We start from the raw sequence: 25,068 nt of genomic DNA on the forward strand, positions 1-25,068 counted from the left end.
TTGTCCTCGTCAACATGGGAAAAGGTGCTTTGGGTAGGGTGGTGCAGGGCTCCCCTTGCCCCAAAGCACCCCCCATGTTGAGGGCATGTGGCCTGGTATGGTTCTCAGTAGGGGGGGTGGGACGCTCGTTTCCACCCCCTTTCCTGACCTGCCGGGCTGCTTGCTCGGATAAGGATCTGGTATGGATTTTGGTGGGGGGGACCCCTATGCCTCAGGGCACAATTTGCATGCCAAAGTCAGATCGGTTAATACCACGATCTGACTTCAATGATATTCAATTTGCTGAAGTAGGATCAAAGTTGGCCCAAAGTAGTGCGGGAACCTTTTTCAAAGTCGGAGCTACTTGTGTCGGACCAGTTAAGACAACTCTCATAGGGAACGATTCATTTATATACGTCATGCGACTTGTACTCCCAGTGTTGGAGCATTTGTAGTACAAGTGTGAACCCAGGCTAAATGTCGGGAAAAAAAAAATCACGTTGACCAGATTTAAAAATGAAAGGAAAAGTCAGTTTGCTGTGTTTACTAAAGGAAAATCCAAGTGCACTTGCAGTGCAAAGTGGAAGTGCGGTTGCTGTAGATCCGAGAAAGACATGCAAGGAAAAAAAAAAAAAAAAACAGCAGTTTAGCTTGCACATGATTGGATGATAAAATCAGCAGAGCTTCCACTCATTTCAGATCTACCCCTTAGATTTAGAGCGACTGCACTTCCAAGTGTACTTTCAGTGCAAAGTGGATTTGCCTTTTGTAAATAACACCCAGGGAGTTTTTCTTTCACATGTCGCTTTGTGAAATTTGTAGCACAAACAGCATGCACAGTGAAGTTGCCCAAAGCAATAAATCTGATACATTTTTGCATTTAAATTATGATTGAATGTCATGGGTGTGAGCAGATCCTATTAATCGATGTTTTGTAGATCGAGACCTATAATTACACCCAGCTACATTAGAGGCTGCCCAGATGGCAGCTCTGTAGATTAGCTCTGAACTTTAGACACTGTACCTATCCCCTCCTTTCCAGGTTTCCATCCTAGGCTGTTATATTACAGAGTTCCTCTTACTAGTATTTGGCTTGTCTATCTTATTTTATGATGTCTGTTCCTGTATTTAGTTAATCATTCACGTTTATTTCTTCATTCCATTTTTTGTGGGCAGTAGTTTTAGTTTATGACTTTTTTAAACCAAGATCTTACAGGAGACCTAGCTGATCTCTGGTGTATTATAGAACCCAAGAATCTTTCTGTCTATTACCACCACTTCCTGCTTTCACTTGTGTAATTCAACTCCCAGCTCCTGCAGTGGGCTTGGCACATTTTGGGAATTTGTAGTGCATAGCTGATATCAGACACGTGTTATATGAATTGAGCCGTGGATCAAGTTGCAGTACAGTTCAGCTGAAACCCAGGTCTAGATTAGGTTTCTGCCTGCTTTACATACAGACTGAATAGGGAAGTATAACACATACAATGGTTGGTCTATATTCATTGTGGGTTTGGTTCCCACCAAGGACTTGTGTATGGATTTTGTATTTTCTAACTCTGTGGTTTCCGTACCTAGTCTGGAAAAATAGTGAAAGCTTCATTAGTTGCTACCTGAACTGACTTTACAGTGTTCACATTACTGTAGTAACAATGTGGAACTGTAATTCTTACAGAGGTGTGGACCTGTAAATGGTTGTGTGCTCTGTAAAGTGCTGCAGATTTTTTTGGTGCTACAAAAAAAGCGTAACTTAAAGTGGAGCTCCATCCAAAAGGGGAAGTTCTGCTTGTCTGTCGCCCCCCCCCCTCCCCCCCTCCGCTGCCACATTTAAACCCTTTTGGGGAGGAGCTGGTACCTGGTTTTGACCTGGTTCGGCCCCTTCCTCCTCGTCCCCCCCCCCCCTTTGCAGCTGGCCCATTAGGATAACAAAACCTGCTGGAAGCCGCGTGGCTTCAGTATCGGTGTTCTGACGAAAACTCCAACTCGCCAAAATCTCCAACCACGTTGCTTCCGGTGACACTCCAGCAACAATAATTGGAGATTTGTACGAGTTGGCTGTTTTGACAGAACACCGGCAGTGTATATACTATGGTACAGGATGAGTTTGGCTGATTTGACAGAACAGGAGGAAAAAAGTTGTCACTGCCTTGGTTACTAGCCATGTTGTTGGTTATTAGTGGGCTGACTAACTAACAATGTCTACTCATCGTGTACCGTTTGGTATTCGCTGCCAGTGTTCTGTGAAAACAGCCAACTTGTCCAAATCTCCAATTACTGATGCTGGAGAGTCACCGGAGGTGATGTGGTTGGAGATGTTGACCAGTTGGAGTTTTTCGGCAGAACACTGGTTTCCCGTAGCCAAGAATCGCCCCTGGTGAGGACACTGCTGGCTGCCTGTTATACATATATTCCAGTAGCAGAAAAAAATACCCCCCGCCCCGCCTGCCATGCTAGCCTTATTCTACAGCTGTCAATCTGTTCTTTTACACATAGGGAGGAAATACCACTTCTGTTCCCACTTGCATGTAAAGGGGGGGTCCTTTTTCTGCCAGGGAAATGTATATTTTCTGTAATACTGTTTTTTTGTTGTTTTTTTTTGTGCTGGGAGCTTAGGCTTTAAATAAACATGGAGGCAGTATCCTTAACTTGGAAAAAGGGTTGCTCCCTGCTTGTTCTACAAGCACTGCTTAGTATTTCAGAGAGCAGGGGATTTGTTTTTTTATGAACTGAATGCATGCAGATTAATGAGAGGCTAACTGATGTCTGCACATGAACTGATAACAGAGGAAAACACGTAATTTTCTGCTTTCCTTGCAGCCTGGTCAGTGAACTGGCCTTAACCGCTAGGAAAATGATGTCAGATGAAGCCTTGAGCAGCGGCTTAGTCAGGTATGTATTTTTATTCAATATGCTAAAATAAAGTATGATTCCAGTGATCTACAACTGCTGAATATTGTGATCTTAATTGTCCGTTGAGGGACAGAAGAAGTCTTTAAAGTGTTCCTAAACCCCAATAGTAAAATCAGTCCATATATGCAGTAAAGCATGCTTGATATACTCACTGTGGAACCTAAGGGGTTAATCCTCTGCATTGTGTAAAAAGGCTGTTTGATCCTGTCTTATCTGATCCTCTCCTTCTTCCACTGTCTCCAAAAAAAAAAAACCCTGATATTTACAGAGCCAGGGGACAGGCTGCACATGCTCAGTTTGGTGTGTATAGCTGGAGCGTTTTTTTATCTTGAGAGAGTGCATGCGATCAGCACAGGGTCAGTCAGCACTGTCCGGACAGAGGGTCGGGGGTCCTGCATTCTCATAGGACAATCGTGGGAGAATGAAAACTCCTCAACAAGTTTTAACCAGACACTCATATAAGTAACCAAACTGATGATGAGAAAAGGCATTTATCAGTTTATATTTACTAAAATGATTGCATTTCCATGTTCTGTGGGAGACCAGATATAGTGAATGCAGGGTCCTGGGTTTAGTAACACTTTCTGATTTATATTGCTACCTACAGGACAGTTTGACACTGGCAAACAATAGAACTGTATCACAGCGAAGAATAACCACTCCCACTACTAGCATGGCTCTGTTTTTAGCTAACGTCCTAAGAGGATGGATGTTTTCTCTTTAACCGCTTCATGCAAAATCGCCATACTTGTATGTCAGTACTTTGAAGCCAAATATCATTGTTATGGCAGCAGCTAGCAGCCATTACCCAGGTATTTTCAGGAACAGCTTGCGTTTCTATTTGAGATAAAAGTGGTCTCTGCAACAGATTCACCGCAAGATCACTTTTATTGGTGGTGGGAGAGTGCGCCTCCTGCCGCGCTCCGGTCGTCTCCGCAACTTCCCAGAGCCATCCCGGAGACTACCGCGTTCGCTTCCCTCACTGCCTGGATGCCGAGTGAGGGTAAGATGGGCCTGCTCGGCTCCATAGCATTGGGGGGCAGAAGCGACATCAAACTTCACTTCTGCCTAATGCTCTTAAAGGGGAAATGAAATGTCATTAAAAAAATATACATTTTTTTTTTTTTTTTATTATTGCATTTTAGTGTAAATTTGAGATCTGAGGTCTTTTTGACCCCAGATCTCACATTTAAGAGGTCCTGTCATTCTTTTGTTTCTGTTACAAGGGATGTTTACATTCCTTGTAATAGTAAAAAAATGGGCCCAAATTTTTTTTTTTTTTTTTAAAAGGACAGTGTAAAAATAAAAGGTAAAATAAATATGAAAAGCGTGCAGAAGCGAACGCATACGTAAGTCGAGCCCGCATATGAAAACGGTGTTCAAACCACATGTGAGGTATCGACACAATTGAGTGAGAGCAATAATTCTATCTTTAGACCTCCTCTGTAACTCCAAAACGGGTAACCTGTAGAATTTTTTAAACATCGCTAATAGAGATTTTTAAGTGCCAAATTTTGTTGCCATTCCATGAGCGGGAGCAGTTTTGAAGCATGATATGTTGGGTATCAATTTACTTGGCGTAACATTATCTTTCACAATATATAAAACAAATGGGCTACCTTTTACTGTTGTCTTATTTTTTTTTTAACTGAAAAAGTTGTATTTTTTCCCCAAAAATGTTGCTTGTAAGACTGTTGCGCAAATATGGTGTGACATAAAGTATTGCAATGAATTGCAAATATTGAATTTTATTGTCTAGGGTGTCTGAAAAAAAAGATATATATATATATATATATATATATATATATATATATATATATATATACGAAGGACATCTCGGCGGCGCCATTTTTAAAAACAAAAGCTGAGGGGACAACGACGCACAAGGCTGCAACGACGGACAGACGCACAAGGCTGCAACGACGGACAGACGCACAAGGCTTCAGATGGACACTGACAAGGCTGCATTGATGGGCATTTAAATTACATTTTTTTTTCCCTTAAATTTCCCTCCTAAACTTGGGAGGCATGTTATACGCCGGCGCGTGTTATACGCCGATAAATACAGTAGTTAACTTTTTAACTTTGACCTACAGGTAAGCCTATAATAAAGCTTACCTGTAGGTAAAAATAATACCATACGGTTTAGGAGATATTCCCCTCCCAACGAGCCACTGACTTCAGCGGCACATGCGCACCAGGGATTCTCGGCTGAAAGTCTGGCAGACGCCAGACCCTGCCGGGAAAAAAACTCACGCGCGCATGACGACATTGCAGCTCCGCCCACTCACAGCGCCGGAGCCGTGATACCCGGAAAACACGCCAAGGGAACAGGTCAGCTCCCTTGGCATGGACCGAGTGAGATGCCGGCACCTCGTTCATAATGAGCTAGTATGCACCGCATACTCCCGCTTTAAGTGGTTAACTCTTCTTCTTCTTTTTTATTGTTCCAGAATTTTCTTCTTCAATTAATACTCTCTTCTAATGCCTAGTACACACGATAAGAATATCGGTCGAATGATCGCCCATTTTTATTTTACATGCTAGTCTCATATTGAAAACCAATAGGTTACTAAAGTTACAAAAATTCTCATACAACAGAATACAACTTCGGAAGTGATGTTTTGTATTGTATTCTTTCGTTTCTGAGCATACGTGGTCTTGGTCACACAATTTTTTTCGTACACATACTATACCAATTAAACAAAAATCTTTCGGTCTGTTATCGTATGTGAAAAATGTTCATGCTTGTCCTTTCAGATATTTTTGCGTCAATTTTCTCATCGTGTGCACTAAGCATTAGTCACTGCTAGAGCTTTATCTCTTCCATCGCAGATTTCTGGTGCTGCCGTCTTCAGCCTGTTTTTTTTTTTTTTTTTTGGAGTGCTGTGTCAGGACCCAGCTGAACTGGACTTTGCAGGGATAGCCTGGAAGTGAACTTCAGGCACGAGGTTCCGTATAGGGCACTTTCCAGACTACTTTCTATTAAAAAGTTAACTGTGGAACATTTTTCAAGTCCAGAGCCACTGGCATTGCCTCAGCGTTTGCCCTGTCTGTAAAGACTAACTTTGTAAAGCAAGTTGTGCTGAGCATTGGCAGCTACCTCAGGAATATAGGAAGCTGATTGCCTTTTAAAAATTCACTGTTTCCTGCCATTTTCCACAGCTGAGGGCGTATTCAGTGTGCGAATTAGTGCTGACATCATCCGCTGGGTGGAGTGTCGCTCTCTCATTCTGCATCAAAGAAGCATCTTCCCGTTGTTCTTGTTGCTTGCAAAGAAGCTTGTAGAACCTAGATCTTCGATCCATTCCTGCTGCCCACCTACAGTCACTGCTACCAGCTGTGTAGATTTTGTTAGTATCTGAGGCCTTTCTTTGTACCCTGTGCCCTAAGGTTGCCACATGCCTGAATTTAGACTCTGAGCTGGACAGTCCCACTGGTGCCCACAGTTCACACTACAAACAGTTCCAGGGTTGATGCAACATGCCTCCTGATGGTGCTGACATCTGCATTCTGGAATCTCATTGCCCTCTGCTCCTAGAGTAATTCTTGTCATCTGAGTCCTCCTGTTGAGCGTGGGCGCTTCCTCTGCTCTTTTTATTACAGCCTTGCAAGACTTTATGGCCTAGATCAGCTAAGTATTTGCTGATCGGGACTTTACAGGCATTGCAACTATGTGATTATGTAAAAAAATATATATAATGCATAATAATAATTTTATTTATCACATCATATAAGACATTCAAAATAGTTTGAAAAATTGTGTAAACATGTATTGATCATAATATGGTTTGGATGCACATTTCTGGTATTCCAAGCGTTTACAGATATATATTTTTTTTCTTCAAGGAAACAGAGAAAGTACAGAACAGAAACTATAAAATAGGCAAAGAGTATCATCACAACTAATCCTCATATATAAAACACATGTAATCATTATACCAGCTACATTGTACACTTACAACCCAGTAGATCACATAGCAGACAGCTAATAAAAACATATCACACTAGCGGGATGTGCCATTGTCATCCAGTAGTAAGCCAGAGGTCATCTCACTTAACAGAATCCACAGACACCACTTGAGGACAAAAATAACAAAAAAAGAAGCAATACAAGAGCTGCACAATAATCTAAAGTAGACAGTAATAATCTACATAGATTATATACTCTATTATGGCAGCATAAACCTGGCCAAAAAATAGGATTTTTCAAAAATGACGCCAACACAAATCAGATGTGAACTCGGGTAGGGTGAGAGGGGTGTGCAACACGCTCAGAGATAATTATAAAAGTAAAACATAATAAATATGTATATTAGGTACAAAGCTCCACCACAACAATTGTAATGGAGCAAAAAAAAAATCTCTGGCTTACTACTGCCCGACAGTGATACATCCCCCTAGTGTGATATGTTTTTATCAGCTGTCTGTTATGTGATCTACTGGGTTGTAAGTGTACAGTGTAGCTGATATAATGATTAGATGTGTTTTATACATAAAGCCTCGTACACGCTACTAGTTTTTTTTTTATTTTTTTTATTTCCGTTCAACCCAGCAGGCTGAGCGAAAATAAAAGCTGGCAGCTCAGGTCGGAAGCCGCTGTACTAACGCTCTGATTTTTGTACAGCGATCTCCCCTGCTTTTCTATTGTATTTTTATTGTATTCTGACAGGGGGAAAGCCCCCGCCAGAACATTCCGGTCAGCACTCTCAGTCATTGGCTGAGAGTGCTGATTGGGAGCCGATTGGTCATGCCCCTGCGACAGGCTGCAATACAATTGGCTGAATGTCAGACAGTTTTTATTGAACTTGCCGATGCCACACAACATTCGACCCATGTGTACTAGGCTTTAGGATTAGTTGTGATGATGTTCTTTGTCTATTTTACGTTTTCTGTACTTTCTCAATTTCCTTGAAGAGAATATCTTGAAGCACAATGGAATATGAGAAATGCGCATCCAAATCATATTATGATTACTATATGTTCACAGAGTTTTTCATACTATTTTGAATGTCTTCTAGGATACAGTATGTGGTTTATAAAATGTATATCTTTTTTTTTTTTTTTAATAATCGCATAGTTGCAATGCCTGTAAAATCCTGACCCAAGCTGTGTTCTTAGTGTTTATCAAAATTTAGTTATGTAGGCGTTGTATGTAAGGATAGGGGTGAACAGCGGCGCTAGATATGGTGATAACATACAATTATATAGCAACTGGAATATAGGTATACATAAAACAGGAACAGGAAATGTTCTGATGAAGAAGCTGTAGCTTCGAAATGCATTACCATTCCTTGCCACTGTGAATAATCACATTTCCTGTTCCTGTGAAGTCACAACCAGGTGCTTCTCGTTTCCTGCCTCCTGGTTCCCAGCATTCTCTGGATTTTCCCCACAAACTGAACTCATCTAATTTAACCTTCTGGCGCCCCTCTGTTCCCAGTTGTATGTGAGGATGGCAACACTCAAGGATTTTTGTAGCTTATCTACCCGTGGCCTTGACAGCTTCTGAGCCCTCAACCACTGAGATTCCATCTGATTCTGGGTTGCTCCAGTTTTCCCCTGAAGGGTCGGAGTCTACTGCTATTACTCTTCTAGGTGGTATTTGATCACCTCTGCGGTTTTAATTGTTTGCTAAACAAATCAAAAAAGACCGAAATTTTTTGAAGAAAATAAGTTTTGCTTTTGCTTCTGTTATAAAACTTTGTAAATAAGTACATTTTCTCTTTCGCTGATGGGCACTGATAAGGCTGCACTGACGGGCACTGATAAGGTGGCACCAATGAGCGGGCACTGACACGAGCAATGGGCACTGGTAGGCGGCACTGATGGGTGGCACTGATATGCAGCACTGATGGGCATTGATAGGCAGCACTGGTGGGCACTCATGGGTGGCACTGGTGGGCACTGATAGGCGACACTGGGCAATGAAAGGCTGAAAAGATGGGTACTTATGGGTGGCACTGATAGGTGGCACTGATGAGCATCCCTGGTGGCACTAGCAGTGGTAGGCATTGTCAGTTGACACTGGCAGCTGCCTGGGCATTGATTGGCAGCTGCCTGGGCACAGATGTGCATTTCCCTGGGGGTCTGGGGGGGGGCATACCTGGTGGTCCATACCTGCTGGTCCTGGGTGGGATTCGAGGGGGCGCTGCGCTGATAAACAATCAGCACAGACCCCTCCCCGTCAGGAGAGCCGCCAATCGACTCTCCTCTACTCACGTCTGTCAGACGCGAGTGAGGAAAAGCCGATCGTCAGCTCTTCTTATTTACATTGTGATCAGCCGTGATTGGACACGGCTGATCACATGGTAAAGAGTCTTTGTCAGAGACTCTTTATCTAGATCAGTGTTGCGGGGTGTCAGACTGACACACCGCAACAGCGATCGGCGCAATGCACACCCTCCCGGGGAGCACAGCGACTTAATATCCTGAGGAGGTCATATGACGCCCAGTCAGGGTATTAAAACCACTTTGCCGACGTCATTCTGCTATATGGTGGGCAGCAAGTGGTTAGGTTCATCTAAAGGAAATTTCCCTCTATTGCCTGGATGTAGTGCAAGCTGTGAGATCAATCTCTTAGCCAATCCTTCCTTCAGAAATGCTAATTTTATATTTTGTCTTCCTGGATGTTCCCCGTAAGGACACACTGGCTTCTCAATCTACTATCTCTATGTGACACAGACAGACCATCAAGGATCGGATACTAACCTTTCCTGTCAATGAGCATTCTATTAGATCTGTGTGTGCTTTTTCAGCTTTTTGGCCTCCAACAACACTTTCCCAGATTTGCAAGGCTGCCACCTGTTTTTCTCTTATATTCACCGACCGACACAGCTCCTCTCTGTAACAAAATGGGTTGTTAGCCCTATCACTGGAGATTACTAGGCAAAGTTGTAATACAACACTTCAGAACTTTAGTTCCGCCCAGGGGGCGGTCCCTTAGGCTACAATCCCCACACTCTGCCCTAGCAGCCTCAGTTTTATTTCTCCTAGTGAGGAGATAGACCTAGGAACCCTGCGGGCCCATAGGTCCGTGTTTTTTATTATTATTATTTTTTTTGATGCAGAAGCTTGGCTTTTTGCGCAAGATGAATGATCCTGTGATCTTCTATCAATAGCCGGCTGGGTGACAGGCTGATTCACTTATCCTTGTAGTCTCCCCAATCCGGCCATCGAGCGTGTGCAGGTCGCAGCTACGGCTCGGCAGGCCACGACATACCTCAGCTCCAGAGGTGGTCGTGAGCTTTTATGCTCCAGGGCATACATGTGACCGGCCCAGTAACCTTCCTTGTACTGATCAGGAGTTGGCTACAAGCTCTTCAAGACTGGTAAGTACAGCTCTCCCTGTCACGGCAGGGTTGAGCAGCTGGGCATTTCCTGGGAGGTCGATTCGGGGGGCCCCCTCACCTCCCTCTCTTCTCTCCCCTGTCCCTAACTCCCCCCCCCCCCCCCCGGGAGGGTCTGTGCATGGATGCTGAGCGGTGTGTGTGTGTGCCCCTGGGCCCTCACCTGGGTTCTGGCTGTACTGGGGTGCCTGGGTCCTGAGTGCTTAATCCCGGGAGGTGTCTGTGAGGATTGCCCCTGTGTCGGTGCAACGCTGTGTCTGCTACATGTTTCTCTCTGCCTCTCATGGTGCTGGCTGGTGCCCATTTTCAGTGTGGGCAAGGGACAGCATGCTTCTGGGCTTCAAGCGGCCATTTTTCCAGTGATTCCCTATTCAGAACACTGGCGGCCATTTTCTTGAAGCCGACCATGTTTTTTGTGCTCTAGCAGCAGATTCCTGTGCCCTCAGCTTCCTGTTTTGTCATCAGAGCGTTGGCAGGCTTTCTATGTAATCTGGACATGTTTTTCAGATCGCTCAGCAATCGTTCTCCGACCGTTCTGATGGGCTGCGTGCGACCGACACAGCTTTGGTCCCTCTGCATCTGGGAGTGTGAGGGGGCTACAGGCACTGCTGTATACAGTGCGGAACTCCTCAGGGCGGTGAGTCCGGCGGGTTAGAACCCTTCAGTCAGCGGCAGCAAGGAGGGTGGAACTGTCGCTGTACTAAGACCCCTTATTTTTTTCCCTGAAATCCAGGCAATTGCAACCGGGTCACCTGCAGACTGCTCCTCAATTCGTTCGTTGCCAAGATAGAGGCGGTGCGTGGGAAGAAAGATGCTAAAAAGTGGCCCCTGCCCCCTCCGTCCTCTGGAGAGAGCTCTGACGCAGACTCGGGTCCTGCTGAGGCCGGTGACCCCTGCTCTGTCTTGTCAGATGACGCTGACCAGGACCGTTCAGACAGTGAGGATAAGTCCCCATCCGGGTCCGTGCCTGACAAAGCGCTTGCTGGAGCAGGGTATCAGCTGTGCGTGATACCCTGAAGATTCAGGAGCCAGCGGATCCCTCTGCTGATGTACCGGTCCCTTTTGGGTCCCGCAAGCCAGCATGTTCACCCAAGGTGTTCCCGTATCTGACTTATTTTGACAAGTTCATTTACAAGGAATGGGGACGCCCGCAACGGACCTTTTCAGTCCCCATATACATGGCGGTGCGTTACCCCTATGAGGAAAGCCTTCTCAAGAAATGGTCGGCTCCTCCGGTCGTGAACCCCCCAGTATCCAGGTTAAATAAAGCATCCACAATCTGGGTTGAGGGGACTCTTGCATTCAAAGGATCCCACGGACAGGAAGACCGAGGCGGTGGCTTGTTCCTTGTTTACGGTTGTACTGGCATCCGCACGTGTAGCGCAGACACTGACTGGGCAAAACTTTTGCACCGCGAATTGGCAGAGCAACAGGCTTCCCCTGTCTGCGTGGAAGTAGCAGACCAACTAGTGCAAGGCCTTAAGTACGTCTGTGACGCGGCCCTGGATACTCTGTTATCTAGAGCTTCAGTGTCAGCTGTGGTGCTGAGGTGCCTAATTTGGCTAAAATGCTGGTCTGCTGACCAGGCATCCAAAAAAGCCCAGCTGGATCTTCCTTTCCTTGGCGACCGGCTCTTTGGAGCCTCGTTAGATGACATTATTAAAAATGCCACTGGTGGTAAGAGTACACTACTTCCACAGGCCAGGAAAGCTAAGGAGCCACGCCGTAGGCAAGGGACCTCTTTTTCCGCTCATAAGCGGCTTTTCATCCGCCCGGAGCTTCGACTAAACGTCCCCAGCCCGACAGGACACCCATGGACGGTCAGAAAGGTCCCTGGAATTGCAAGCCCAACAAGCCTGCGAATAAAGGTGCTACCGCATGAAGGTTTGCCCCCACCCTTGTCTCGGGTGGGGGGTCGCCTTCGGGAGTTTGTAGCCCGGTGGTCCTCCCGGTTATCCGACCAAAATGGGTCTGCGATCTGATTTCCACAGGCTACAAGATAGAGTTTCTCTCTTGGCCACCAAACAGATTCTTCCCCTCCATCATACCCGTATCCCCAGCTTGCCGGGGGGCCCTCTTGGGGGCAGTAAGGGACTTGCTGAATCGCGGGGTGGTTCTACCAGTTCCGGACTCGGAACGCTTCCAGGGATTCTATTCAAATCTGTGGTTCCCAAGAAGGAAGGGGTATGTCCAATATTGGACTTAAAAGCCCTCAATCACTTTGTGAAAGTGCAGAGGTTCAGAATGGAATCAGTTTGCTCAGTAGTGACTGCGCTCCATCAAGGGGACTCCCTGGCGTCCTTAGACATCCAGGATGCGTACCTGCACATACCCATATGCCTTAGGCATCAAAAGTTTCTGCGTTTTGCAGTCGGGGATGACCATTACAAATTTGTGGCTCTTCAATTTGGCCTGGCATCAGCCCCCCGAGTCTTTACCAAGGTACTGGCTCCAGTATTGGCGTTGCTGCGACAACATGGGATTGCGATCGTGGGCTACCTAGACGATCTCCTCCTGAGAGCATCTTCCGCCTCAGATTTAGAGGAGGATGTGGCGATCACCATGCAGACCCTGAAGGAATTTGAACCTAAAGAAGTCAGTGATTGTGCCGACCCAGCGTCTGGAGTACCTAGGTTTGCTGTTTGACTCCAGGGAAGCGATAGTTTTTCTCCCTTCAGAAAAATTTCAGACTCTCAGATCTGCGGTCAAACTACTGATGAACCGTAAGTGGTCGTCACTCCGGTTTTGCATGCGAGTACTGGGACTCATGGTAGCCTCCCTCGAGGCAGTACCTTACACCCAGTTCCACACCAGAGTTCTGTAGAAGGAGATCTTGTAAAAATGGGACAAATCTCTGCTGTCCCTAGCTCGGCAGATCCAGGTGAGCCAGCCAGTCAGGGACTCGCTTATCTGGTGGTTGAGGTCCCCGGTGATTCAGTCGGGAAAATCTTTCCTTCCTCTGAAATGAATGGTGATCACTACGGATGCCAGTCTATCCGTCAGGGGTGGAGTGATGGGGGTTCAGTCGGCTCAGGGCCTCTGGTCGACGGAAGAATCCGAGTTGCCGATCAATCTGCTTGAATTGAGAGCGATCAGGCTGTGTCTCCACACATGGTCAAGGAGTCTTCAAGGGCGTCCGATCAGGACACAGTCGGACAACGCCACGGCTGTGGCATACGTAAATCACCAAGGGGGAACTAGAAGCTCAGCTGCTGCACGTAAGGTTCGCTCACATACTTCGGTGGGCACAGTGACACGTACCGGCCCCTGTCCGCCATTTGCATCCCGGGAGTGGAGAACTGGCAGGTGGACTAAGCCGCCAGATGCTGGACCCAGGAGAATGGGCATTGCATCCGGAGGCATTCAGGCTGCTGTGCCTGAAGTGGTGGGGCACATCAGATTTGGATCTACTGGCCTCCCGTCTCAATCGGAAGGTGCCAAGATTCGTGTCCAGGACAAGAGATCCGTGGGAAGATGCGCTAGACGCGCTGGTGGCCCTGTGGGATCAGTACCAGCTGATCTACCCCTTTCCTCCACTGAAACTGTTGCCACGTCTGCTTCGCAGAGTGGAAGCCGAGGGGATCCCAGTAATACTGGTTGCCCCGGATTGGCCTCAGCGTCCTTTGTACGCAGACCTGGTGCGTCTAGTGGCAGACGCTCCCTGCCGACTGCCGTTGCGAGAGGACATCCTATCTCGAGGTCCAATTCTCCATCCTGCTTTACCATCTCTGGCTTTAACGGCATGGCTATTGAGAGCCAGGTGTTGAGGTACCGGGGTCTGTCGGACTCAGTGATTCCAACTATGTTGCAGGCACGGAAATCTTCTTCTCGGAAGATATACCATCGTACCTGGAAGGCCTACATTTTCATGTGTGAGGAGAAAGGATGGCATCTGCTCTCCTTTTCCATTTTCAGAATCCTGCTGTTTCTCCATCAAGGAGTTGACCAGAAATTGGCATTAAGCACCATCAAAGGGCAAATCTCCGCATTAGCTGTCTTTTTTTCAATGACCCCTGGCATCGCACTTCTTAGTGAGTACCTTCGTTCAGGGGGTACAACACGTAGTCCCTCCGGTGCGTCCACCGTTACCCCCATGGGATTTTAACCTGGTGTTGTCAGCGCTTCAAAAACCGCTGTTTGAGAATATCAGGGAGATTCCCCTTTTGACTCTCTCCCAGAAAGTGGTCTTTCTAGTGGCCATCACCTCGGCCAGGAGGGTTTCAGAGTTGGCGGGCCTTGTCCTACAAGTCGCCCTATCTGGTTATCCACAGGGATAAGGTGGTGTTGCGTCTGCAACCGTCTTTTCTACCAAAGGTGGTCTCGGCTTTTCATATCAATGATGACATTGTATTACCATCGCTGTGTCCTAAGCCGAAGCACCCTAAAGAGGTGACCATTCACGCTTTGGACGTGTTTAGGGCTTTGAAGGTGTATTTGTCTGCCACAGCTCCCTTTCGGAAGTCAGACTCATTGTTTGTTTCGGTAGCTGGTCCCAAGAAAGGCATGGCGGTCTCGTCGGCCACCATTTCCAGGTGGATCAGACAGGTTGTAGTACAAGCCTACGCCTTGAAGGGGCAGGTGCCTCCACACGGCCACAAGGGCAATCGGAACGTCTTGGGCCTTCAGACACCAAGCGTCGATCGCTCAGGTGTGTAAGGTGGCGACCTGGTCGTCAGTCCATACGTTTACCAAGTTTTACAAGGTAGATATCAGTGCATCGGCGGCTGCCTGTTTTGGCCGCAAAGTTTTGCAGGCGGTCGTGTAGTTGCAATTGAATATGCAACCGATATTTATTTTTCCCTGGTTTTTCGAAAAAACGCAGTACTGTTATGTTAATGCACTGTTGCATTAATTCCGCAGTTGGCTGCGGCCTTGGGGATCACTCCTGTTGAGGATACCCTGTTGTTTTGTGGTGGTTTTCCACGCACTGCTGTTTTTTTGTGGGTTTAGTTTCACTAGTTCCCACTTGCCATGGTGGATGACGTTTTTATGCTGTTTTTCCCACCCCTCGTTTGGCACTGCTTGGGGAGGTCCCATTTTGTTACAGAGAGGAGCTGTGTCGGTCGGTGAATATAAGAGAAAATAGGATTTTTTTGTACTCACCGTAAAATCCTTTTCTCTGTAATTCACCGACCGACCCAGCAACCGCCCCTCCTTTTTTCTCTTTACGTTATACTACTTGTTGACGTACTGAGGCTGCTAGGGCAGAGTGTGGGGATTGTAGCCTAAGGGACCACCCCCCTGGGCGGAACTAAAGTTCTGAAGTGTTGTATTACAACTTTGCCTAGTAATCTCCAGTGATAGGGCTAACAACCCATTTAGTTACGGAGAGGAGCTCTGTCGGTCGGTGAATTACAGAGAAAAGGATTTTACGGTGAGTACCAAAAATCCAATTTTTTGTTCCTTTGTTCTCCAAGTTCTACCAGGTGGAAATTGCAGCCTTATCTGATGCCAGCTTCAGACGTAAGCCTCTTTGAGCTGTAGGCAGTCCTTTTGTTCTTTGTTGTCTTTATTGGGCCTGTGTTGCCAACCTCTCAGTTGGACTGTTTCTAGACATCCTATGGGTAAAAAGCCTTCCTGTACCTGTCAAAGACTATAAAGAAAACTGGATTTTTGTATTTGCCATAAAATCCTGTTTTTTGGAGTCCATTGAGGGACACAAGTCCCCGACCCTCTGTGTTTATGATCATTCTCTTGATACTGCCTGCTACAAAACTGAGGCAAGCTGGTAGTAGGAAGGGTTATCCAGGGATGGCCTACAGTTTTTTTCGTTTGCCAGTGTCCAATCTTTTCTGTATGTGGCAGGTGAAAGTCTTGTGTTCCTCAGTGAACTCCCAAGAAAAGTCCTATTTTAGGCAGTGAGTTGTTAAACACAGCAGTTATAATGGACTTTCTTATAGTAGACTGATACTAGATTGCAAACAAATGTTAAGAGTCTTATGGGATAGATACTAAGCAGTGATAAGAGGTGAAAAGCAGGGGGCGGACTGACCAGTAGGGGCCCGGACTGAAGCGGCTGTATCACATGCCGGGATGCCAATAATAATACTGCTAATGGCGTACTGCTCCCCGCCGGCCCCTCCTTCCCTCCCATCTGTCCTAGGTGCTTGTACTGTATGCGTCGTGACATCACCTGGGGTGGATGGGAAGAGTGGATGGGCCAGCGGGGAGCAACGTGCCGTTAGAAGTATTATTATCGGCATCCGGTGACTCAGTGAGTGAAGCTGAGATACCAGGGCCGCCACAAGTGATGGGGGGGGGGTTACAGTTGTATGGACCCCGGGTCCCCCCACCCCACAGTGTGTGTGTGTGTGTCCGTGATGGGGGATTACAGATGTATGGGCCCCGGGTCCCTCCACCCTACAGTGTCCCTGTGTGTGTATGTGTGTCCCCCCTGTGTGTGTGCGCTCTCCCTCCAGTGTCCCCCTGTGTGTGTGCGTGTTCTCCATGATATTCTACTGCTTGGGGGCCCCATGAGTTGTCAGTCCACCCCTGGTGAAAAGCTTTTTTTATTTTTATTAATTTTTTTTTTTTTTTTCAGGCTTCCTTCGTTCCTTCACATGGCACAAACACTAGATTCATTGGTCAGAGTTCAGAATGACACATTCTACCCTTCAGCAAACATCACAATGCCTAGGTTTCAATTGCCTGGCATAGGTGGAATCCTTGTACAGCATTTTCTTTAGAAAATGTTATTACAATTATTGTGTGACACTCTGGGTGTAGTTGCCACCATCCTCATTAATTATATCTGAAAAACCACAATTGCTAAAGCAGGGGGAAAAATCCCTTCCTGATCCCCTGAGAGGCAATCTGATTTTCCCTGTATCAACTTTACCTGTACCCAGTTATATTATATACACTTAGGAAATAATCCAGGGCTTTCTTAAAGCAATCTACTGAGCTGCCCAGAACCACCTCTGCAGGGAGTCTATTCCACATTTTCAAAGCTCTTACTGTGAAGAAACCTTTCCGTATTTGGAGATGAAATCTCTTTTCCTCTAGACATAAAGAGTGCCCCCTTGTCCTCTTTGTTGGCTGTAAAGTGAATAACTCAACACCAAGTTCACTATATGGACCCCTTATATATTTGTACATGTTGATCATATCCCCCCTTAATCTCCTCTTATCAAGAGTGAATGAATTTATTTCCTCTAATCCAGGGCTTGACAAATTTGCTTGTAATCTAGGAGCCAGCTTAAAAAGTTAGGAGCCAGGTCGGTAACGGCGATCCGGACCTGTCCCTGGCCTGACATGGAGACGAGTGAGGGGAAGATAGCGCCGCAGCCCCCCCCCTTTTTTTTTCCTTAATTAAAACAATTTTTTTTTTTTTACTTTTTACAAAAAAAAAAAAAAATTATATATATATATATATATATATATATATATATATATATATGAGAAGCCATTTACCAGCCACCACACTCACCGTTGGGCAAAAGGCGCCAGATGACGCCCGCAATCACTTCCTTCTCTTCACTTTGGGAAGGAAATGGGCGGGCAGTGAAAAACAGGCAGGGGAGCTTCACTCCATTAGGAATTAGCATTATTGGAATAGGGTGTAATTTCTACATCCACCACAAGATGGCGCCAGACTACCGAAAGATTTTAGAAGGCCGCAAAGCCGCGGCCTCAATTACTGGCCGGCGCGGCCCGATGCAATTGCGCTGCGGAGTTCGGGGTCCAAATGGAGACGGGATACCCCAGCAACGTTGCCCCAGTCGCCAGGACATGAATTCTAGGCGCAAATGCGACCAGGCGCCCGGGGTTTGTCGAGCCCTGCTCTAATCTTTCCTCATAGCTGAGCTCCTCCATGCCTCTTATCAGTTTGGTTGCCATTCTCTGCACTTTCTCCAGTTCCCCGATATCCTTTTTGAGAACTGGTGCCAAAAGCTGTTAATTTATTATTGTTGTATATGGCTTAACAGCCTGCAATATGAGTGGCTAAATCATCAGCTGTGGGGGATACCATTTGGATCACACTTCTTGATGTTTTAACCCAGTTTTGTTCAATATGTTATACTATGTCATATACAGTGGATATAAAAAGTCTACACACCCCTTTTAAAATGTCAGGTTTCTGTGATGAGACAAAGAGAATTTCAGAACTTTTTCCACCTTTTAATGTGACCTATAAACTATACAACTTAGTTTAACAACAAACTGAAATTTTTTAGGTGAAATGAAGTAAAAATAAAAAAACGATGGTTGCATAAGTGTGCACACCCTTTACCACTTCCATAGCAACGCACGCGATATACGTTCTAACTTTGAAGAGGGATATCTTTATTATGGCAGCAGCTAGCTGCCATAACCCTGGTAACCTTTTCAGCAGGCAGTCCGGTTTCCGGTAATAGTGGTCTCTGCGACGGATTCGCTGTGAGATCACTTTTATTGGCGGTGGGAGATGGGCCCCCCACTTGTAATAGGAATAAAAGGACATTATTATTATTTTTTTAAGAACAGTGTAAAAATAAAAGGTAAAATAAATAAGAAAATTTTTTTTTTTTAAACATGCCCTGTCCCTCCAAGCTCGCTTGCAGAAGCAAATGCATACGTGAGTAGCGCCCACATATAAAAACAGTGTTCAAACCACACATGTGAGGTATCGCCACGATTGGTAGAGCCAGAGCAATAATTCTAGCCCTAGACCTCCTCTGTAACTCAAAACATCCAACCTGTAGAATTTTTTTAAATGTCGCCTATGGAGATTTTTAAGGGTTAAAGTTTGTTGCCATTCCACGAGTGGGCGCACTTTTGAAGCGTGACATGTTGGTTATCAATTTACTTGGCGTAACATTATCTTTCACAATATAAAAAAAATTGAGCTAACTTTACTGTTGTCTTATATTTTTTTTTTATTCAAAAAATGATTTTTTCCAAAAAAAGTGCGCTTGTAAGACCACTGCGCAAATACGGTGTGACAGAAAGTATTGCAATGACCACCATTTTATTCTCTAGGTTGTTAGAAAAAAAATTTATAATGTTTGGGGGTTCTAAGTAATTTTCTAGCAAAAAAAATGAGAGGCTCAGTCCTTAATTGGTTAAATTAATACTTTGTTCAAGCACCTTTTAATTTTATTACAGCACTCAGTCTTTTTGGGGTATGAGTCTATCAGCACGGCACATCTTGACTTGCCAATATTTGACCAAAACACTCCCAATGTGTCAGATTGCTAGGGCATCTCCTGTGCATAGCCCTCTTCAGATCACCCCACAGATTTTCAATTTAAATCAGGTTTGGATTCTGGCTGGGCCATTCCAAAACTTTAATCTTCTTCTGGGGAAGCAATTCCTTTGTTGATTTGAATGTATGCTTTGGGTTGTTGTCGTGCTCAAAGATTAAGTTCTTTTTCATGTTCAGCTTTCTAGCAGAAGCCTGAAGGCTTTGTGCCAATATTGACTGGTATTTCCAGCTGAAGAAAAACGGCCCCAAAGCATGATGCTTGCCACCACCATGCTTCACTGTGGGTATGGTGTTCTTTTGGTGATGTGCAGTATTGTTTTTGCGCCAAACATCTCTTTTGGAATTATGGCCAAAAAAATCATCCTTGGTTTCATCAGACCGTAACACATTTTCCCACATGCATTTGGGAGACTTCAGATGTATTTTTGCAAAATTTAGCTGGGCTTGAATGTTTTTCTTTATAAGAAAAGGCCTTGCCACTCTACCCAATAGCCAAGACATATGACGAATACGGGAGATTGTTGTCATATGCACTGCACAACCAGTACTTGCCAGATATTCTTGCAGCTCCTTTAATGTTGCTGTAGGCCTCCCTGACCAGATTTCTTCTTGTCTTTTCATCAATTTTGGAGGGATGTCCAGTTCTTGGTAATTTCACTGTTGAGCCATATTTTCTCCACTTGATGATGAATGTCTTCACTGTGTGTTCCATGGTATAGCTAATGCCTTGGAAATTCTTTTGCACCCTTCTCCTGACTACCTTTTAACAATGAGATCCCTCTGATGCTTTGGAAGCTCTCTGCAGACCATGGCTTTTGCTGTAGGATGCGAAAAGAAAATGTCAGGAAAGACCTACTAGAACAGCTGAACTTTATTTGGAGTTAATCAGAGGCAACTTTAAATTATGGCTTGTGTGTACTGACTGCTATTTAGCATGAGTTTGAATGTGATTGCTTAATTCTGAACACCGCTACATCTCCAGTTTATAAGAGGTTGTGCACACTTATGCAACCACATTATTTTAGTATTTTTTATTTTTAGAGCGAACTGTGAACTCGCTCAGGAATCGGATAACATAGGTGAGAACACCCATGCGATCCGATTTCAGTGTGGGGGAAAAAGTCCCTGCACCTGTTTTGTGTGAATTCAATGCAAGTTCAGAGATGCAACTGTGTGGCTGAACTCGCATTGCACAGACATTGCATATGATCGGCCCCGCAGTGCGGTGTGTGTGAATCACATGCGATGTCTGTGTTCGCAAATGATTAATCTTTGTCTCATTTTGACATTTTAACAGGGGTGTGTAGACTTTTTATATCCACTGTATGATATGTGGTTCAAGCCTTTTAAATCAAGAAAATAAATGTCATCACTTTAATCTTATTTTTTGGTTAGAAGTTGCCTTCAAAGTCCTAAAAAGCACAATTGTGATTTTTCTGATTTATCTTTAGAATATGTAAGTTCAGCAGGCCTTCTATTACTCCCTGAGTCGGTAACTGGGAAAATCTGTGTAGAGCAGGTCAGTGGCTGAGAAAGTATCAAGATTATAGACAACCAGCTAGAATTCTCAGAACTCAGGAATGACTACTTCCAATCCTCTTTCAGCGCAGGTCTTTTTAACACTGCCATAAATTGCAGTCACTGGAGGAACGAATTTTCAATATTTTAGTTGGAGTTTAGTTGGAGAGCGGAGGATTACAACCCCTGTCAGTTTTTATTGCCATCATCCCTCATTTGGGAGATTCAAGCTCTATAATTGTCCTGTTTACCATATCATTGAAATTGAAAGTAAAAGAAAATCCCATATTTTGAGTTGACATCAGCAACAGTAATAGAGGGGAAATTTTCCAATGGGGACACTAGATATGGTGATCCTGGTGACATCCCAGGATTCTCTCACTTTCTCAAATTTCTCCTATGGGACACAGATGGCAAAAAAAACTGACATGGGTTATAACTCTCCCTTACTTTATCCCAAAAATGTGTTACATTTTGAGGGCAGCCAGTAAAGCTCTATAGGAGCTGCATTTAGCCCGTAGTCCACAAGTTGAAACTAATTTTGCTTTTCTCTTTCCCTCTTCTCAAGCCGTGTGTTTCCCGATAAATCTTCCCTCATGCTTGCTTCCTTTGACCTGGCCTCTGAGATTGCCAGCAGGAGCCCCGTAGCTGTTCAGGGAACCAAAATCAACCTTATATATTCCCGAGATCACTCAGTGCAGGAGGGTTTGGATTACATGGTGAGTACCAATCTCAGGATAAAAATCCCTGGAAAGATTCTTTTATCAGACCACCAAAGTTACTTTTTTCTCTCCATCATAGGCTACCTGGAACATGAGCATGCTGCAGACGGAGGACATCATGAAGTCTGCGCAGGCTGTCTTACAAAAGAAGAGCCCAAAAGACGTTACTTTTTCCAAACTGTAATAGTAGCCCTGTACTGCCGACTAAAATTGTAATAATCGTCTGATAGACCCGCATTATTAGAACAACAGTCATGATAATGATTAAGTGTATCTGCACATAAAAAGCACGTGAAAAGCCTAAGGCTGGCCATACATGGACGAATTTCGAAAGAATTTTCTTTTGAAAATCAGAAAATTTGTGCATTTTGTGATCCGATGGTGCCACCATTGAGTTTGAAATTCGATCAACCAAGCCTTCAATTTCACATCATGTTGCTACATCCGATGACCGCATGAAAATCAACTGTTGCTGCAGCCCACTAATGGTGTGAAATATGAGGGAAAATTCTTAGATAACATTTTCTAAAGAAAATTCTTTCGAAATTCAACCCATGTATGGCCTGCCTAAGTTTAAATATAAAGTCCTTTCAAAAAGCACCTGGATGGACAGATAATTAAAAAAACATGAGCTAAGTAATCAATTTTCATGTAGTGCAGGTGAGTGAATGAGAAGTAATATGAGTGATTTATGTGTGCAACCCAGACACGTTCTTTGGCCTTCAAAAATGTCTCTTCTGCCTTTTCTATTCAAAACTGAATGTAGTAATTCAGTGATCAACCATCTGTTTCTGTTGCATTATATGGAAGGCTCTGTTGGTAAAGAAACAAACAATTGACCATTTAGACAGACATCTTTTTACCTGAGGTTCAATGTTGTATAATAGACTGAATTAATTTTCTTGTTATGAATAACAGAACTCTTATTCAGATTTGATATGTCTCAGATAATGCGTAATTTTCAAAGGTCTCTTGAAAACTTTGATTCAAATTCTGATGATTTTTTTTTTTTTTTTTACTCAAATTACTTGGATTGAACAAGTCCACTGTCTAATACAAGAAAGGAGGTTAAATGGAAAAAAGGTTGTTTGTTTGGTGTCACTTTTTTATAATGTACATCAATTTTGGTCTCTTTTGGCACCAGTAGACTCCCTTATATGGACAAGTGGAAAAGGATCTGGGCACCACTCTTGACCATACGAAATGGAATGACATATGGCTGACTGTCTCCAAATGCACGTTCAATAATTCTAGTCCAAGAAAATGCTTATAAATTTCACTTTGGTACATGATCCCTGTCCACATATCCAGATTTGTCCCTAATGCCTCCCCGATCTGATTTCAGGGTTGTAATGACCACTGTGACACTGCAAACCTGGTGGTCCTGCCTCAAGGCTTCCTACTTTTGGATAGAAGTTTATAATATACTTCAGCTGGTTTTACATACTAACCTCACCCATGACCCATGTGAAACCTTATTACATAGGCTTGTACTGCACCTTGGTTAACATCAGAGAAAGCTGCTAGGATTTCTGGAGACAACCATTAATAAACTTTGCCAAGGTCAAGCAGAGGCTCATGGGGACAATAATACTTGTGAAGCTAACCTTCATACTCCCCAATACCCATACAAAATAGTTGAAGGTTTGAAGTCCAAGGTTGGACTATAACACTCGCCCATATTCCACATTTGGGTTGTTCCCTCCTTTTCGATGTGATTGACCACATGAAGCTAGACGGCCTGTTATTGTTTGGGCCTCACAGGATCTCCCTCGCCTACCTCTCCCTCCCTTATATCTGCACTGCCACAGATTTTCTTCTCTTTTGTTCACTATTTTCCTCCTCTTTTTCTCACTCTTTTGTTGCCTTCTTTCACCACCTTGTCAACCTCACCCTAATGAGTTTTCTGCTGGCAAACTTCCTTCTACAATTTATACAGTGACATTTGTTGGCCCTGTCTATGAGGAACTAAATGTCCTTTGTCAAGGAGAGATATATATAAAAACTTTTGTGAATTCTCCAGATTAGAGGCCTTATCTGTTTTTATGCCCGTGTAAGTTGCTTGAAAAACTCAAATTCTTTGTGACACAAGGAAAACTATATAAAAATTATTTGAACATGTAAAAAAAACACACACAAACACACACACACAAACACACACACACAAACACACACACACAAACACACACACACAAACACACACACACAAACAAACACACACACAAACACACACACACAAACACACACACACAAACACACACACACAAACACACACACACACAAACACACACACACACAAACACACACACACACAAACACACACACACACAAACACACACACACAAACACACACACACAAACACACACACACACACACACACACACTATATTGTCAAAAGTATTGGGGCACCTGTCTTTAAACGCATATTAATTTGAATCAAATCCCAGTATTATCCCGTAGGGTTCAATATTGAGATGGCCCACCCTTTGCAGCTATAACAGCTTCAACTCTTTTGGGAAGGCTGCTGACAAGGTTTAGGAGGGTGTCTATGGGAATGATTGACCATTCTTCCAGAAGCGCATTTGGGAGCTCAGGCACTAATGTTGGACGAGAAGGCCTGGCTAGCAGTCTCCACTCCAATTCATCCCAGAGGTGTTCTATCGGTTGAGGTCAGGACTCTGTGTAGGCCAGTCAAGTTCTTCCATCCCAAACTTGATCATCCATGTCTTTTATGGACATGTCTTTGTTTGTGCACTGGTCCAAGTCATTTTATGGAGGGGGTTATGGTGTGGGGTTGTTTTTCAGGGTTTGGGCTTTGCCCCTTAGTTCCAGTTAAGGGAACTCTTAAGGCATAAGCATACTAAGACATTTTGGACAATTTCATGCTCCCAACTTTGTGGAAACAGTTTGGGGATGGCCCCAACATGTCTGCGCACCAGTGCATAAAGCAAGGTCCATAAAGACATGGTTGAGCAAGTTTAGGGTGGAGGAACTTGGCTGTCCTGCACACAGTCTTGACCTCAACCCGATAGAACACCTTGAAGGTGTTATAGCTTCAAAGGGTGGGCCAACTCAATATTGATTATTATATGACAATTGGGGTCCATGGCGCTACCTAAAATGTACACATGTATGTTAAATCATACCTTAAAAAACTCCCTCAGGGGTTACAAAACAACACCCCTATAGGTACTCTAACCAGAGAAAAGGGGGGAGGGGTAACTACTCTAATATAAGTGGCATTGTTACCACTGACCATCAATGTAAGGAGCATTCTTCTCACTGACTACCAATGTAAGGAGCATTCTTCTCACTGACTACCAATGTAAGGGAGTTATTCTTCCCTCTGACCGCCAGTGTAAGGGGTATTTTTCCCACGACCTTCAATTAAGTGGTTTTAGG

The 25,068-nt window shown here is 44.5% G+C and overlaps 1 protein-coding gene across 3 annotated transcripts in view; it reads left to right on the forward strand.

The window, feature by feature from the left end:
* The window catches only part of ECH1 (enoyl-CoA hydratase 1), a 69,485-nt gene extending 46,885 nt beyond the window's left edge, over window positions 1-22,600 (forward strand). For all 3 annotated transcript variants that reach the window (XM_077480344.1, XM_077480335.1, XM_077480353.1), the window contains exons 8-10: window positions 2,797-2,868; window positions 21,512-21,662; window positions 21,745-22,600. In XM_077480344.1, coding sequence (XP_077336470.1) covers window positions 2,797-2,868; window positions 21,512-21,662; window positions 21,745-21,849 — 328 coding nt within the window. In that variant the 3' untranslated portion in view covers window positions 21,850-22,600. The remainder of the gene's footprint in view (window positions 1-2,796; window positions 2,869-21,511; window positions 21,663-21,744) is intronic.
* The last annotated feature ends 2,468 nt before the right edge of the window (window positions 22,601-25,068 follow it).

This window comes from Lithobates pipiens, unplaced genomic scaffold, assembly GCF_037356315.1.
Source record: "Lithobates pipiens isolate NorthernLeopardFrog02 unplaced genomic scaffold, aLitPip1_a1.2 Scaffold_1, whole genome shotgun sequence".
Classification (NCBI taxonomy): Eukaryota; Metazoa; Chordata; class Amphibia; order Anura; family Ranidae; genus Lithobates; species Lithobates pipiens.